This window comes from Pagrus major, chromosome 11 (assembly GCF_040436345.1).
Source record: "Pagrus major chromosome 11, Pma_NU_1.0".
Taxonomy (NCBI): Eukaryota; Metazoa; Chordata; class Actinopteri; order Spariformes; family Sparidae; genus Pagrus; species Pagrus major.
Genome location: NC_133225.1, coordinates 7,315,410 through 7,333,413, shown reverse-complemented (window position 1 = coordinate 7,333,413; position 18,004 = coordinate 7,315,410). Strand labels below are relative to the sequence as shown.

The following is an 18,004-nucleotide window of genomic DNA, read 5'->3' as shown; positions in this document are numbered from 1 at the left end:
ACATTTTCTCAAATGAAACCAGTTGACGTGGACAAGAAAGCTGAGCTGCACGTCCCCCTTTCATTCTGTGCAGATTAACCAGAGGCAGCGTGCAGTATCTCCATTTTATGGGTATCATGTCGGTCCCCTTGGCAGTTATTTTATGTATAAAGCAATCAGCCTAAAAAGGCAAGAAATGAAAGCATTACAGCTTGTCTGAGTTTAACGACAGCATGTACTTCCCCTTGGTGCTTCTGAGGTAACTGCTCTCTATTTTTGTAGTGCAGTTAAATGTCAGTTTTTGTTTTAAGCCTTACTATTTTCTCCTCCTGCGTGATTAAATTGACTCTCTGCTGAATGGCGGTATTGTCCAGGAGATGGGGCTAGAGATCTCATCGCTGCTGACTTTCCACCTCCCATGTTCTTACATCCAGACCTTTTTAAAGTCACACAGACTTCAGCTGCATCTTTTGCAGAAGCCCCAGTGTCCCAGTACCACACTCTCAGGTTGAACACCTGAATGGCAGCTCTTAAAAGTCAAAATCATTTCCTGTTTATGTAAGATGCTGCACCACGATCTGTCCCAACTCTGAGATGTTATCATTGGTGGCAGGATCGGTCCATCTGGAGCCCGGCCTCACTTGTTTTTTTGTCAGACGGCGATGCACTTGGAGCTACTATTTGTCACGACAAAGCGGATTACGGGGTGAACAGGCTCTGTTTAATATGAGTAATGCCTCCTCGGACGGAGCAGGAACTATTGTGTTTCGGTGGAGGTTTACAGCACTGCCAAAATCTCCCTGTGAACTAATCGCCATGGTAACCGGGCCATGTGGTGCATGGCAGGCGGATATCCCCCGTGAACCTGGTCTCATCCTCTGTACGTCGGCATAAATTTACATGTTTTCACTACTTGTTCAGAGTCCTGAGGAGTTTTCGTTTCATAAATTTTAAACTTAAGATCACGTCTGTGAGGCGTTATTTATTATTCTCACGACACAGTCCTCTGCCCCGGGGATTCTGGGTGTTGATGGAGGCCTGTTGCTGGGATAGCAAATGTCTGGTGTGAGAGGAGATGCTGCTGGTTTTGATGGATGGTTTCTAAGGAAGCAGGCGAACAGCTTATCACCCAGCACCGGCAGTGCAGCCATCAAGAGAGGAAGAGATCCCTATGCGATCACGCTGGGGCAGGAAAGAGCGAACAATCTGTCAGCTCCCGTGTTGACAGCTGTAAGTGCACTTGCAGCATCTGCACTGAAGTTTACTGAGTTTGTCTCCGTTCGAGTTTTTTTTTGATAAAGTGAGGATTTTTGAGAAAACATTTCCTGGTTTAGTTTTGGATTTTGGCAGAACGTCTCTATATCAACAAGAAAAGGCAACATTTTTCAAAGACATATAAACTAAAAGAAGTTGAAGTGGTGAAATAATTCGACACGGCAGTCAAAAGTCCCATAAAAGAAAAGAAGAAGAAGAAGAAGTGCTAATTTAGAGCTGCTGTCTCATTGGCTACATGCTTTATGCCTCAATCACCTGGAGGCTGGCGTGTAAGTGGCTCAGGAGCGAGGAGAGGGAAGAGAAAGTGGGTCACTTGTCGACACAAACACTCATTGGCCGTTGTAGGCTCTAGGGCAGGCATAGACGCTCTTATCTACTCAGATGAGCTGTGAATCGAGCAGCTGCCACTCAGGATCTCTGGTGTAGAGGGATGATGGCGTCTGCTGTGAAATGAGGGAAGTCTTTTACAGATAAAAGCCTGAAAAAGCTTTTTTTTTTGCCATTTATGATTGGAATGATGTGTTTTGGACTAAATATGTGACTGAAAAGATGAGGTGCTAATTTAGAGCAGCTATAAGCGTTTTATATTCCCACAGTAATCACTGTTAAAGAGTGTTTGGTCCCATGTCTCTCCTCCTCCTGCTCATGCTGTTAAGAGAAATCACATTTCCTGGTATCCCTGCACACTTCATTCAATCAGGACAGAGAACTTCTTGTGGATGCACAGAGAGCTGCATCCTCCTGCTTATTGGCAATGGCCGAACAGGGAAAACTACCAGTTACAGCCTGCGCATGACCGCATTATACAACCAAACAGGTCAAGTAACGAGAAAAAGCCTCGAAGGAAAAGACAGAGGCGAAGAGGAGTTGTAAAATGGTTAGAGAGGAACTGGAGTCAAGCGAAAGTCTTGGAGGTGTTACTGACGTATACGTGTTGAAACTGCAGTTGAATTATTAGTCGAATAGTTCTAGATATTTCATTATTCATGCGTCGACCTGAACATCTGTTCAGCCTCTGCGCCAAAGTCCGAGGATTAGTGGATGTCCCCATAACAGAGGATCATGTTTGACCGAGTTGCCAATTACTGTTCTTAAAACACTCAGCGGTCACTGTTATCTGCTTAAACTCTCATTTACGTCTCGTCGTCCATTAAAACCAACGCTGGCTGGTGACGTACCGTTTAATCCTCCGAAATGATGTGAATGGTCCACTTTTTAATCTTGTGTGTGAAAATATGGGAACTTTGTCAAAGCACAACTGATTCTTGGAAAATAAGATTATAATCTTCATCTGTATCTAATGGTGAGATCAAAAGCCAGAGTTCAGAGACTTACATGACCGTTCCAGCTCCATCATATGAGAATATAAACACATGAGAGATGGTTATTTATACACACATTACAAAACAATAGCTAAAAACACCACCTAATACTTTAATGTGCTCGATGCCGAGTCTGTGTGTCGATGATGAGACAGCGACGGGGGCAGCAAAGGATAGACTGTAGTCACACAGCGGCCATTTTCCTCAACATAAAGTCCTATAAATGTCGGGAATCTGACAAATTTCTATCGTTTCACCACTCCCTGTTTAATCAACAACTGAAAACACAATAGTTAGTAAAAATCTAGCAGGACACCAGACTATATTTCAAAGTAAAACAACATATTTGATAACCCCTTAGCTTCTATTAACGTTAGCATTCAACCACTTTCCCAGCTAGCATTAGTGTGTGATAGTCTGACATGTCACCATAAGAAAATTGTTTTAAAATATCAACATATATGTTTGAAACATGTATTTAAGCCAGGAAGTGAAATTCACCGGTAGTAATCAAACAGAAACGTTAGCTAGGAAGTGGTTGAACGCTAACGAGAGCTAATAGTTAATCAAATACGTTGTTTTATCTTGAAATATGGCCTGATATCCGTCATTGTTTCAGCTGAAGTGGTGAAATAATAACATTTATAAGTTTTATACGGCTTGCAACCTGGAGTGCAGCAACGTAACTTTATCCCAGCGTTCCAGCCACGGACGGGAAAATGGCCGCCGCCGTGTGAATACAGGTCTATAGCAGGCAGAGCGATGTCAACACGGAGAGTGGGAGTACTTCAGGTACTGTATCCGGATGAGTGCAAACTCTTTCACAGTTACTGGTGTTGGGAAAGTGTGCGGTTGCCTCAGATGGGGATGTTTCTTTTTTACTTTTTACTTCTGTTTTTCTGCTGAAAGGGAACGTCGGTTACCTATAAAGGGCCGTGAGAAAAGTTGAGACTCGTACGCGATAAATTAGATTTGGATTCATGAGAAGCAGCATCACAGCAGGTTTGTGCGTCACACAGCAGCCCCTCTGGAGGTTGCTGCTGTTCGAGGAGCCGCTGAAGCGTGATCGAGTGTTTTATTCAAGGCTTTCTCTTGTCTGAGGACCCGAGTCTGTTTCTTTGTTGTGTCTCTGCGGACTGTCCGCCAGTTTTTTTCACACAGCGGTGCAAAGAACAAATCACACGCACTGTTGCCCAGAAGCAGCTCGACGGATACGTGCGAACTGATTTGAAAAGTACGTGCAAAAAGAGAAAGGTGGGAAAGTAATCGCGATGTCATGACCGGTCCTCCATTTTTACTGCGTTCAGTATCGCATGTCTTCTCTGGAGGACCGAAACCCTGCAGAGGAAATTGCTTGCGAGGCATATTTGATTGGTTTAAGGAGAGAGGAGGGGAGGTTTTCAGGATTAGGATTAAAGGTTAGATGGAGAAGTGAAGCTCTTGCATAAGTACGCATGTGCAAATGAACACACGTGTTGGATCTATAGTGTTTCTTATCACAGGAAACGTGTGTTGGGCTTGGCCCCTTTTCTGGGGCCCCCCTCAGCCATTTGCGTCTTAATCTCACACAGATCCTTCCTGATGCAGCACCAGCAGGCTTTGCACCTCTTTTGTTTTTGCAGGTTCCTCCTCCTCCCCCCCCTGAAGATCCTCTGTGTGTGTGTTTGTGTGTGATTGTGTGTAGTTGATAAAGGAGAAAGTGCTAAAAGGCGGCTGAACGCCCGTGGCCTGCTGTGAAGGTGCAGAGTGGAAAGAAAAAATGCAGTTACTCGTTCACTCTGAGCTGATGGCCTGTTTCCTCTGCTCGGCTGTCATGGAAAAGTCTAAAGATAACCACACGCATTAGTTTCACCTCTCGCTGTTCAGTGTCAGTTGTAGTTTCAGATCTAACCATGAAAGGCTACACATCTCTGCCCTGGCCTCTGTCCACAAGGATTAGACTCAACTGCTCCAGAGCTTATGTGAATTAAAAGTGCCCCTTTAAAATCTGCTTGTGTTCAGTTTTAATCCGTCCCTGTTGGTAAGAGACACCACGGGGAAGTGATTTATGTCCTGCTACGAAGACTGAAAACATGTGCTGCTGTGACCTTAAAGGGGCAATGTGTGAGATATGGCCAGCATTTCTAAAACTGAACTGGCACCATCATCAGATCATGAAGAAATAACGGCGTTAACATTATGTCAGAGTCTGTACAATGTATGTATTGGATGTCTACTGAAGTTAGCATGCTAACCAGCTAGCCCCAGCCCGTCCTTTCTTGTGCACATCGTCTCATCTACAGCATTGAATTTAACAGTATTCGTATTATTCAAAAAAACAATAGTTCAAGTTTCATGTCTGTCGAGACGGAATAGTTTGTAAAATCATAATAAAGCCTTCGTTCAACTAAAAGCACGTTCTGTTTTCATCCTATTAAAGCTCATTTATGTTAATTATAATTGTGTAATACCGTGACAATGTTGTCATACCATGACACTTTCGTACCATTGCAGCTCTAACCTTATATTTTAAGTATTTTAAGTTTATTTTAGTATTTCTTTTCATATTTAACAAACCAACAGTTGTCGACCCACACATACTGGGTAAAGGATCAGCTTTGACCTTTGGGATTATGTGCGTGTAGTTTATGAGTTTAATTTGATTTGGTTTAATGAGAGAAACATGAAAATGCAGCATGTTTGACGTTGCTAACAGTCACACATAACTAGTTTAATCACATGATCTCGCATGCTGAAATGACTCTGTTACTGGGTGACATGATGGGAACCTTTTGATTCTGGTGACAACCCTGGCCTGTTTACAAGGTTGTGGTTTTGCATTTTGGGTCATGAGCCAAAATGTTAACGAACTATGGCGAATCTCTTCCTCCTGGGTTTCACACTGAATTATACAAACTGTGTAATATCATTCATCTCCTAAATGTTTCTCCAAACATGTGGTTTCCTTGCATACTAATTCGGAGCATTTCTCCGCCACTCAAAGGTCTCGCAATCAGCGCTTTGATGTGTTCGCTTTCAAAGCGACTTCTGACTCACAGCAGAGCCACAAAGAGGACAGGTCTGCTTCCTGCAAGGTGCAGTAGTCGCAAAAGGAAACAGGGTTATTATGTGTTAAAGGGGGAACAGTCGACACAATCATGTTAATTCAAACTACGTCATGAAAGAAGATCACAAGGTCGCGAGCTGTGAAAGAGGCTGACAGATGTTCCTGATTGGGACAGTGTGATTGCTTTAACAGCTCAATTACATTTTCATGAATTTTCTTCCTTTCTTCCTGTGTTTCAGGGTCGGTGTGGACCCAGATCAAGACCAGCAGCCTTGTGGAGACAGCTTCCAGGTCTTACAAGGGGTGAGGATCCCACCAAGACCTTGTTTTTTTAATTGTCAGCGCTTCTTTCACTGCTGAAAGTGCCATTTTGCTTCTGCAATTTTGTGTTGCCACGGAGCACAGTCAGCAAATAGCCCAGTCTGTGGAGAAAAAAAATTGCTGAACAAGAAAGCGAAAGCAGAAGAGCACCATAAGTTGTAGTTTGCAAAACGCTTGAGCCCACTTTTCAGTAGTTTTTCAACTTACGATGATGAGTCTCGTCTGGTCTGTTGAGCTGTAAACTTCTGTCGGGAGGGAGGAGCACGTGTCATGATGGAGCTGGACTGTGATGTTATATTTACACTGATTAGTTTGTCACAGACTTATAATATCTAGATGTTGAGCTACTTCTCAGTCTTGTGGGGACTTTCATTCTAACTTTTTATACTCGGGTAAAAACCAGGACTTGAATGACATGAGAATGAACCCCCACATATGAACTGATTTTCAGATACAGATGACTCATTTTCACAGGGCGGTTATGACGCTGTTATGTTGCCACGATCCTGATACAGGATAAGAAACCAAGCTAAAGTTTCTGATTGTCATCAGACAACTGGAACAAAACAACATGACATTTATCAATGAGATCATGAAAGAAGAAATGACAGTTGTGACATTATGACATCTATTTATAGCATAATGCTTCCAGGTGCTCCGAGCTTACATTTCCCACCACTCACTGCACGGCTAACCTAGCCAACTAACTGCAGCTATGGTTAGCAGCTACTAGGCCTAGCGGTTACTCTGGTTATACGCTGTCCCATATTTGTTTTGATCACGAGTTCAACAGACAGTTCTTACATATTGCACCTTGCATGCACGTGTGAGCACAATGTAAAAACACCAATAACAATGTCTCATATTGCCTATGATTAAAAATAAAAGCTATTATTTTATTGTAGAGTTTCAGAAACTGTACGATGAAGATTATGAGGATCATTTTAGCCTGATAACAACATGTTGGATCCTGTGCAGGATCCAGGCTCAGGCATTATTGGCACATGTGTAGGACCTTATTTCCACCAGGAGGCCCAGACAGAGGAGAAAAAGAGCTGCCTAATAATGTTAAACATAGTTATTTACATACATATTCAACATTACCAGATCTTTTGTCACATCAACTCTTGACTTCTCCATGTTTTTCTCCATGTTTTTCTCCAGGACGGCCCTCAGGCTGAAGGACAAAGTAAAACCAAACAGGAGAGCGCGTGGCTCTTCAGACTGTGGTACACCTTCGATCACAAGTATCCTTCCTCTGCCGTACAAAGAAAGTCTGTAGTCTAGTCAGGATCATTGTCCAGGGCTTTATTTACCTTGTATAGCTGTATAAGCCATCAAAGTCACATTCACAGTCGGTGTCTTTGTTGGCTCATCCTGGCGTATGGGGATCAGAATACTCGAGAAAAAAACGTGTTGAGCAGCTCATCCTCCCATTTCCTCCCTCCAGCCTCTCTCTGCTCAACAGTTGCCTCCCCAGGTGGCTGATTGTGTAGCGGGCGGAGCAGCTGTGTGTTGCAGCGGAGACTTTCTCCCTGGCGACACGTGCTAGACGCAGCTGAAGCGAGCGGGGTTCATTTCTCTCATGTCCCAGAGCTGCAGACTGATGTAAACATGCATGACGCAGAGCTCTGGTGTGGGGAGACTGGTGTGACTTCATTTCTTTTATTTTCTGGCTAGCGGACTGCCGAGTTTGATTTCTGTTCGGATGTACTTGTTCCGAAAACAGAGCAGACTGCCTCTGTCATCATCAAAGCGAGCGGTGACCTGACGGTTGACAGTTGAAAGGGGAACTGGGTTTTTTTTCCCACAGTGCAATGCTGCCTGACTAATTAGGAAAATGAGGCAGTGGACCCGCTGGTTCGCTCTCCGCTGCACTGCTGCCAAGCATCACAAAATTACTTTACCCTCAGCTGTTGACAGAATCCCCATACAGATTTAAACTCCAAATATATCCTGCTGGCAGATGTCCTCAATGTTATAAAGCCATAATTCATTATCTGAAATGTTTTAATGGTTTGTTACTGCAGGAAGAGAAATATCTGACTGCAGCTTCTGTTTATATTTTAGTTGACAGATAGTTTAAACCGTCTTCTGTTTGAGTTAGCTTCTGCAAAATGTATTTTATGAGATAGTATTGTTCCATGTTTTTATAGATCAGTGTAAGCTTTTGAATAATGGCAACTTTTGGGTTGCCAAGTTGAGAAGACATCTGCACTCTTGAAAAAAAGCATCAAGTGTGATACCAAGCTTTGGTACCAAGGGTTTTGGAGAATCTTTCACAACCTGGCAACCCAAAATTTCTTGGTAATGGCTTAACTAATCTATTAAGTGTATTGATAAAGGCATTAATTACAACTTATGGATCCTTTATGAAGGGTGCCATACTAGAAAGTGTTACACATATTGGATATTAAAGGAAAAGTTCCCCTAAAAATGTCATTTTCTACTCGGGTAGATAAGTCGGGTGAAGTTTTGTAGTCCATCAAACATTTCTGGAGCTACACGGCAAAACAGTGTTTGAGTATGCTCACAAAAAAAGCTGTTTTTTGTTTTTTTTACTTGTTTTTTTACGTTTCCAAACAAGTCCCCATTTGCTTCAGTTGATTTCTGACACCCTGTTTAGCTTTGAAGCTCCAGAAATGTTTCGTTGACCGCGAAACTTCACCCGACTTTCGGTCACATGAGGTCGAGTAGATGGCTGAATTTAAATTTTTCAGACAAACTTAACCTTTAACTTTATCACTATTCAACCACGCAAAAATATTCATTGGGCTCTTCGGGTCGTTTACCTTAACAACTGCCCAGTTACCTTAAGCCCATTCTGACACACAGCGGTCCACCTCTCACCTCCACTCTGCCCGCCTACTGTGGACCTCTGGCGAGCTGTCTGACCAGCCCGCAGGCGTACGAGGTGAGTGTCCACATGCACGTACAAACGGTACGCACACGGCAAATGCACTGTGACACTCCTACATTAACCAGTGATCTGTAAAAAAAAACACATGTTCGCACTGCAGGAAATCCATTCAGTGCATGTTGTCCGGTCAGAGGATTTAAAGGGAAGGTCGGACATTTTTGGGAAATACACATATAACCTTTTAGGTGAGAAGATCAATACCACTAACATGTCTGTGCAATGTGTAGCTAATATTATAACCAGCTGTCGGAAACAGCGAGTTGGTTCTGTCCAATATAAACAAAATCTGCTGAACAACATCTATAAAGCTCACCTATTAACTTTTGTATCGTAATTGTTTCATTCAAACATAAACCAGAGTGTGGCTGGATCTTGTCACCTTTGGACAGAGTCCTCGCTTTTCAGTCTTTGTGCCAAGCTAACGTTAAGCTAATAATTAGCGAGTGGAACAGGGCTCTCTCTGTTGTCACTCCTAGCAAGATAGTGAATGAGTGTATTTCCTAAAATGTTTGAATTTTATCTTTAGCGACCCGGTGAAATGACAACATTTTTCATTTATCTCTTGTTTCATGCTAATTACGTGTCAAGAAAAACACTTTCTCTGGTATTTCTGTATCAGATTGCCTCTCTTTCCTCTTCCTGTGTTATATTGTTGATGTCTCATCTTGGCGGTTACATAAATGCGTCCAATCAGATGTGATATGGGATGACTCGCTAACCCGTAAACCCACCACATGACGTCAGCTGGCTGGTGGTTGTCATCTGTAATATCATATATGGCCTGAGACGTTCTTCTGAAGGGTTCATGCTACTTGAAATGAACTGTGAAAAAATACGTTCTGGTTCTGCTAAAATTAAACTGCTCGGTTTGAGATGGTGTGTGTGGGCTAAATTGGCTCTAACCGAAGCATTCTGTGAAATCACTAAAAGGCAGTTAGTTTCTTTTCCCCTTCTTTGTTCAGATCTGTGCCTCAGGACGGCTCTCTGTGAATACTGAGGCTTTTTTCTCTCAGGAGAATTGTAATACCGTCAAAGTATTCTCAGCGGCTGCCAGTAAACAAACAAAGCACAGAGAAAATGGACAGTCAAGAAGACTTTTTTTGCATTCGACGGACACAAAAGGGCCTTTTCAGCACCGCCTCAATGATGATCACTGTTCTGAAAGACACTGAGCTCCAATATTTTAAACACAGAAACCTCCATTGAGCGGACGGTCACACTTGGATTCACTCTGGCAAACGCTTTCATTTCATGTAAAATACTTTCATGTGGAGGTTTTTGGGTCATTACACCCTCCTTTTCTCAGTGACCCCAAAGAGCCCGTCGACTGTCGGGTTACAAAATCTAAATCTTGCACGTCTTTGCTGCAAATTGTATGTTATTTGAATTTAATTATCTGAACGTTTTAGTTCAGCTCTGCATCCAGACATGGTTTCCCTCCTCTAGTTTGCTGCTGTTGGTTTGCCAGCGTGAGGCTGCGCGCCAGGCCAGCCGTGAATTTAGGGGGTTGTTCATATAATCAAGACTGTCGAGGGCTCTGTGTTGCCAAGTGGGGAGAGACCGGATTAAATAAAGCTCCTTGCCTTGCCTAGTTCCTCTTTGGTTATGGATATTATGAAATGGGGAGGGAGTGAGAGCTCCACAAACTGGAGAGTTTTGTTTCGCCGTGACCTAGAAGTGTAGCACATTTAAACCACGGTTATAAATTATATTTTTGAGGGGCAGTGTAGCTTTGAAAAGACTGGAAACTAGACAAAAAAAAACAAAAATCTACTTCATTCTGTAACAGAAATAAAATGCCTCAAGGCTTTGAAACTACTCTGTAGAGAGATTAGACTCACCCGGAAGGATTAGGCTGGCACTATTCTGTATTTTCTTATTGTCAGAAAATCCCATGAAAAAGACAAAACCAACACCGGCCTCGAGCCGATGGATCCTAACGACGACATTAACATTAACAACATCTTCCTCTTACATCCTTTCATTTCCTAAAAAGACTAAACTGTTTCCTACAACAGCTGCACGCTGTAGTGTTCAGTTAGTGACACTCAAACAGGAGAAAATAGTGCATTTGTTGGGGACTACTTTCAGCTGCGGATGAATACACATTTGGTGCTATCGTGGCGTTGCTAACAGCAGGATAGTGTTTGTGAGATGAGCTGTATAGTGTCCACATTCAGGCTGAAGGGTCACACGTCACCCAGTGCAATGCTGCTGCTCACTGATGTGTTTTTAACAGTTTTTCAATAATGGGGGTCTTCAGCTTCGGCTACACAAGCGACATGTGTCAGAACTGATGCGGTGATGGTTTTGTCCTTTTGTTAACAGTAAGATGAAATAAAAAAAAATAAAAAAAATATGACCAGATTTATCCTAAAACGATTAATCAGCAACTGAAAAGATGATGAATAGTGAAAATCTGGAGTGAAATTGGCCTTATTTCAAGGTAAAACAACATATCTGATAATTAGCTAATGTTAGCATTTGACCACTTCCTAGCTAACATGACAGTTTGTTTACATTCAGTGTGTTTCATTTCAAGGGTTAAATAAATGTGTCCAAGGTGTGAGTTGAACATGAGTTGTAACATGAAACGTCATCGAACAGTAACGTTAGCTAGGGAGTGGTTGGATGCTAACATTAGCTGTTGTCTAACGGCAGCTAACAGTTTAAATATGTTGTTTACAGTAAGAAAAAATATAAAGTATTACCAGATTTATCTTTAAAATCACCTTAAAAGCTTATTTCTTTAAATTTTTTATGTTTGCTTCTTGATTTTCTATTTATAATAAATCTAAATGTGTTTATTTTCACTTCCTAATTTCACATTGTGTCACTATATTTAATTTAAAAGTGCCCAGACTCATAAAATCTCTTTTTAGTAGGGGTTATTTCCCCCTCTCTATTTCCTCTCCAAGTTAATTGCTGGAAAGAAGAGGTTATGTAATCTCCTTTTTTCTTTTTTTTTGATCCCTTCAGTGGAGCGATCCTGTTGACCCAGTGTTAATTCACCCTGTTCTCCCCGGGGACATGGGCAGCCTATTGATTGTCAGCCAGTCAATTAGAGCTGTGAGAACCTCGTGCTGCTGTTTTGCAGCTATCCATTACTTACCCAGAATGCAACGTGTGTTTTAAAGTGGGTGTCTAATTTTCTAGTGTCCTTCTGTAACTTGTCATTCTCACAGCTTTCAGCACATACACCGGTTCAGACTGCGGTTTCCTGTTTGTTTTAACCTTCATGCAGAAGAGGCCACTAAGTGAAAGTCTCCTCCTCCCTTCTTTCTCTAAATCCATAGTGCCCCTTATGAGCCTTTGCCCCGTGTGTTCACCTGTTCACACCACACCTGTGTGTCCTACATCTGTATGTGTGTGTGTGTGTCACCCCCCATGTTCTCCGTCCCTCCCCTCATCTTCCAAATGTGGGTGTGTTTTCAGAACAATGAGCAGCTGAGGGACCACGACTCTGACCTCCTCCGTAACGACGGCGACCTGACCTTCATGTTTGGCGACACCGCCATCACGGCCAACGGGGCGTCCGGCGGTGGAGCGGACGCGGCGGGGGGGTCGAGCTGGAGCGCCAACGGGAAAAGGAGCGGCAGCACCTCAGAGGAAGCGCTGGAGCGTGAGCTGGACTCCCGCGAGCAGGAGCTCCTGAGCCGCGGCACGCGCCTGGTTTTCCCCATAGAGGATCACGTCTGACCCTCCCCTTCCTTTTTCCTCACACCGCCCTGACCTTCACCCCAGAACGCCTCAGCTCTCTCTACATCCTGTGGGGCAGAGCGTCCAGTCCTTCAGAGATAAGAGATGTGGTAGTAGACAAAAAAAAGGGAGGGTTCAGAGCAACTCTGAGCTCCATTCTGGCCCCGGGAGCAGAGCTCAAGGAGCATTTTCATCCTCATTACAGAGCTGGACGTGGAGATGAACTCTTCATGTGCTTATACTGTGATTCAGTTTTACTGATTTTCCTCTGCATAAACTGGAGGGAAACCTTTTATGCAGGATAAGAGGACAAAAACATCCTCACGCGAGATGCACTTTTTGAACATGCGACACTGTGTATGTTCAGCTGGAGATGTAAAGACGTAGAAAAAAATTGCCTGGCAGCCCTCTTAACGGCACGAGTTCGTCTTCACATCACACCAGTGGGCGCCGAGAAGATGTGGCTTCTTCTAGATGTCGACACGAGGCCACACAAAACTTTAATAGTTCAGAGATCAAACAGAAAGAAGTGCTCTGGTAAATGTGCACCATTCATCTGAAGCTGCTAACAGACCAGTGTTTGGTATGTTCGTGAGGACATCCTTTGTTTCACACAAAAGCATCTGTGTGGAGGAGATGGTGACATGAGGAGGCAGCAGTGAATAAGTTGCACTTCTTTCTCAGTCGCCACACAGCCTGTCATGGCTGAAGTAACAGGGGTGAAGAATGTGAGCATGTAAATAGCTACAATGCTGAGCTTTGTTCCTCTGTAGTGGGGCTGCTTCTGTCAGTGCATTACATCCCCGTGACTGTTACTAATGGCACCTGTGGATCTTGTCTTTGAGTTGGTCCGGATCTTTTTTTAATGTGTATTAGGCTGGTTTTCACAATCATAACACGAATAAGGAATGAAAGTTTTATGATACTAATAATATTGTTTCTCATGATATAATGCTGATTCCCCCCAAAAATTTTAAAAATGATCAGCCGATGAGGGCTGGTCTTCATCGTTATGTTAAAAAAACTCTATATTTTCTTCTGATTTTAGAAATATTTCAAATATATCGGATGCTTTTATTGATGTTGGGCTGCAACCGACGATTATTTTAATCAACAGTTAATCATTTAGTCTATAAAATGTAAGGAAATATAGAAAACTGTCCACCACAGCTCAAGTTAATGTTTGCCAAATCGCTTGTTTTATCCGATCAATAGTCCAAAATCCAAAAATATTTAGTTACCTGCTGTATATAAGAAGGAACAGCAGTGAATCCTCACATTGAAGAAGCTGGAACCAGTGAGACTTTTGACATTTTGGCATGAATTTCTTTTCTTTTTTTTCTTGTCGACTGAATAATCAATTAACTCAAAATCTCCAGCTGTTGATAAGTGCTAGCACATCAGCTCACAGAGCAGCACTCACACTCTCCCGCAGTGTTTACACTCTTAAACAGGAGTTACACCGTATATTAACCTTAAATACCTGTTGAAATTGTTTAAACAGAACGATGAGGTTAGTTGGTCTCATATATCACCAACACAGAGGCAATTGGAGGGATATTTTGTAAAGCTAGTGTCTGACCTGTTGTACCTGAGTCTTAGTTTTACCTGAAATATATATTAAAGGTGCAATATGTAAGAAAAATAGTTCAAAACATTAAAAAAAATGAACTAGTTTTTCCATGTACTGGGTTGCAGAGATATCTACTGAAGTTAGCATGCTAACCAGCTAGCCCCAGGCCTGAAAACCTCTTTTCCTACAGTGATTCATAGCTTCTGTGCTAGCAAAAAACACCAACACTCCCCTGGTAGTCTGGCTAGCTGCACGGCTAACCGAGCTATCAAGCTGACCATAGCTAAAGTCATGGACGTATGAAAAGAATACAGTTAGCAGCAGTTAGTTATTACTCTGGGATAAAAAAAAGAAAGGAAGAGAGCGATAGTTAAACATTTTGGCAAATACACTTTGAAAAACACTTTTTGAAAAACATTCTTGTTTTCAGTTAGTCGATAAATCAAATACCTAAAACCTCCTTATATTCATATCTGTCTGTTTTGAAAGTCTATGTCTATATAAAGCTACAGACAGTAGCACAATTACCTTAGCGTAGCACAAAGACAGGAAGCAGCTAGCCTAGTTCAGTCTGAGGGTAACAAACTCCTACCAGGACCTGTACTGCTAGCTAATTACACATTACATCTAACTTGCTGCTTATCCTTTGTGCCAAGCTAAGCTAACAGGCTGCTGCTGGCTGTAGCTTCATATTGACCTTTCTAAAACCTGAGAGTGGTATCGGCCTTCTCATCTAACCCTCTGACAGGAAGCTAACAATCTTATTTCCCAGAATATCGAACAATTGCTTTTGACTCACCGCGCAGCCACAATACATTAATAGACGGCCACTTCCCTAACATTTGATTACAAGAAACAAGAACATGTGTATTTCTGTAATCAGGAACACGTTTTTCTCATCAACAGTCTTTAAAGGTGCAGTATGAAAATAATGTGAGTTTATAACATTGAAAGATTTACTAAAATTGTTAAAGACATCTGTGCATTGTGTTGTCTACTGCAGTTAGCATGCTAACCAGCTGGCCCTGGGCCTGAATGCCTCTTTTTCCCAGTGGTCCAAAAGCTCCTGTGCTGGTGTAGTAGTCCAGCTGACTGCAGGGCTAACTGAGCTAACAAGCTAATAGTAGCTACAGCCAGGGATGTATAAACAGAATACAGTTAGCAGCATATGTGATATGCTGCACTTATTTGTTGGGAGTGTGGATTCAACAGGTGGCCAGTTCTTACATATCGCACCTTTTTAACAATAATATAACGTGACCCTCCTGCAGTTTCTGTTTTAGCACCACATTACTGCATGTTGTCTCAACATTAGATCGAATCTTGTGGTTACAGCAGGTGTGACAACACATGCGACTGTATTTCCCCCACCGCCCAGTTCCTCCTAGATGCACAGAGCAGTCTGAAATGAGATAACGGGTTAAAGACTGAACTGCCACATGCAAATGCTCGATGCGTGACGATGACCTCGGGCTTCTGGATTTCACTCGCTGCTGCGTTTGTCTCTGTTGGTGGACATTTTCCACAACAGAGCGCCGAACAGTATTGTTGTGTGACAGGTTGATTGGCATCACTCCACGCGAACCGTAGGGATGTTTTATTATTTATACTTCATCAATTACTCTTTGAAGATCTTGTGACCAAATTTCCTCACTGTTTGAAGTATGTACTTGGAATTCCTCCTTCACAGCATGATTATGAGAGGAAATACTTGATCGTCTGCAGATTTTTTTCCCCCCTTCAGGATGCTATACTTAGCTCTTATCCAATAAATGTAAATAGTAGCATATTAACTGGCAGTCTGCTGGGTCTATTGTTTACTGTAACCAGACCTCTTAGGAGCAGCTGGTGGAACCAACAACTCTCTCTAGGAGTGGGACATTTTTCTGTTTCCTTTTTCTAGTATTTTTTGCGTTCCCTCCATCACGTCTAGACATCTGAGCCGCTTCACCACACACAGCACCTGTCGCCCTTTGTTTTGTCCCTCGACTGCACACAAGGGGGCTGCCGCATTCACGTACACGAGTGCAGGTGTGAAAGGCTCAGTTTCTAAATTAAATCTGTGGATTTCACTGGAGGGAGAAGCCACGCACAAGTTCTTCGTCTCATCTGGGATCTCCAAGAGGAAATGAATCTAGTTATGTAAGCTGTTGCCAAGCTGTGTTCACTGTGGGTCATTTGAGCTGGAGCTGAGGAGTAATGTGAAGCTGTGCTCGCTTTCTAACATCTCCTTTTTGCAGTCTGATGCTTGTCTGTATCTAGGGCATTAAACCATTTCTGTCACTAAGACCGATGCTCACACCGCATAGATAAACCTTCTACATACAGTATAACTTGCAGCAGATATGTTGTCTCTGGATTGTGCAAAAAAAAAAGAAAAAAAAAAGTGATTTTTTTGATCATTTCTGTTGAATTTCCCTTCAATTCCTGCTGTATCGACTAACATAAGTGCAGAAAAAGACCAAACGAGGACTCGCATCTGTCGACATTGTTTTTCTTGGGAGCACTCTACGGACGAGCGACACCGTGGCCGTCTTCACCGGTGGCTGCAGGCAAACAAAATGAGCAGAGTTTGGCACTTTACCTCAAGCAGAGGACACTTGCGGGACTCTTATATAACCTTCATGTGCACTCTATCTCCAGACTGTTGTGCTGTCAGTTGTCTCGCTGGCTATATTTACATGCTCTCTGTACCTGAGAAATATGAGATGTAGCTCAATTGTCAGTATGTGCACCTGTTGTAGTAGCAACTGGCTGCCTGGTTCTACCCGCCATGATCTGCATGTCATCATGTTAATAAAAATCGTCAAATTATGAGACACGCAGTGGTGTTTTTTTTTTTAATGTTGGTCCAAGAAGTCGTCACAGGAAGTTTGCATTCTTAAACTTCTTCCTCCACTATTCTTTATTGATCATATGTTGTGCCTTCTGTAAAGGGTAATGTGCAATATGTGGGAATTGACCACCTGTTGCTAACTGCTGCTACCAGTGTAGCTACGATTGGCTAGGTAGCTCAGTTAGCCATGCAGCTAGCAGTCCAGACTGTGAGTAAAGAGAATCGGTGGAGTGTCGGTGTTTCCACTGCTAGCACATAAGCTTTAGAGCGGGATCGGTCGCGGCTAGCTGGTTAGCATGCTAGCTCTCTTTGACACACAATACATAGACGTCATAACGTCAGAGCTGTTATTCAGACTCTGATGATAATTTACATGAAGTTTTTAATATTTTCACCTATAATTGTTACATATTGCACCTTTAATGCTTCAAATGAAATCTATGATTGCACAGATCAACCTCACATAAGCCAGTTATGATTTACATGATGCACTTATTGTACGTATCTTATTGATTCATCAGTATATGTCCATATGTCCGTGAGTCCATTTATTTATTTAGGATATTGTTATAGTTGGTTCCAACGTCTGAATATTATGAAGAATGTAAAGTTCGGTGCCCTTTGAAAGGTTGTACTTGCATTATTATGCTATTATACTATATATCAGTGGCATAAAATGGTCATGACGTGACAGTAATATTGTTTAACCCCCATTATTTAATACAAACCCACAAACCTGTCACCAGGTTTCGCATGAGACACGTACAAAGTCCAACCTGTATAATGTGTAAATGTATTAGCTGCTCTAAACACAATGATGTGGGAGTGTCCGAATTGATAGATAAGACCATAAAATCCCTGTTTACTGCTCCTTTGTGACCATTCACAGTCAGGACTGAGTGAAAGACAGCGCAAGTTGCCACTGGGAGGTCTTCCAGTCCAAAGGTGGCTGCCGCCTCACGATCTCAGTACCAGAAAAATGGCTGACATTGTATTACTTGAGCCGTCTGCTGCACAGATTAATAAAGCAAAA

General features: G+C 42.5%; 1 protein-coding gene across 1 annotated transcript in view; it reads left to right on the top strand.

The window, feature by feature from the left end:
* Positions 1–16,952, top strand: part of slc9a7 (solute carrier family 9 member 7) — a 29,699-nt gene extending 12,747 nt beyond the window's left edge. The window contains 5 exon segments of the mRNA XM_073477010.1: positions 5,862–5,925; positions 7,108–7,190; positions 8,752–8,857; positions 12,299–12,556; positions 12,558–16,952. Coding sequence (XP_073333111.1) covers positions 5,862–5,925; positions 7,108–7,190; positions 8,752–8,857; positions 12,299–12,556; positions 12,558–12,785 — 739 coding nt within the window. The 3' untranslated portion in view covers positions 12,786–16,952.
* The last annotated feature ends 1,052 nt before the right edge of the window (positions 16,953–18,004 follow it).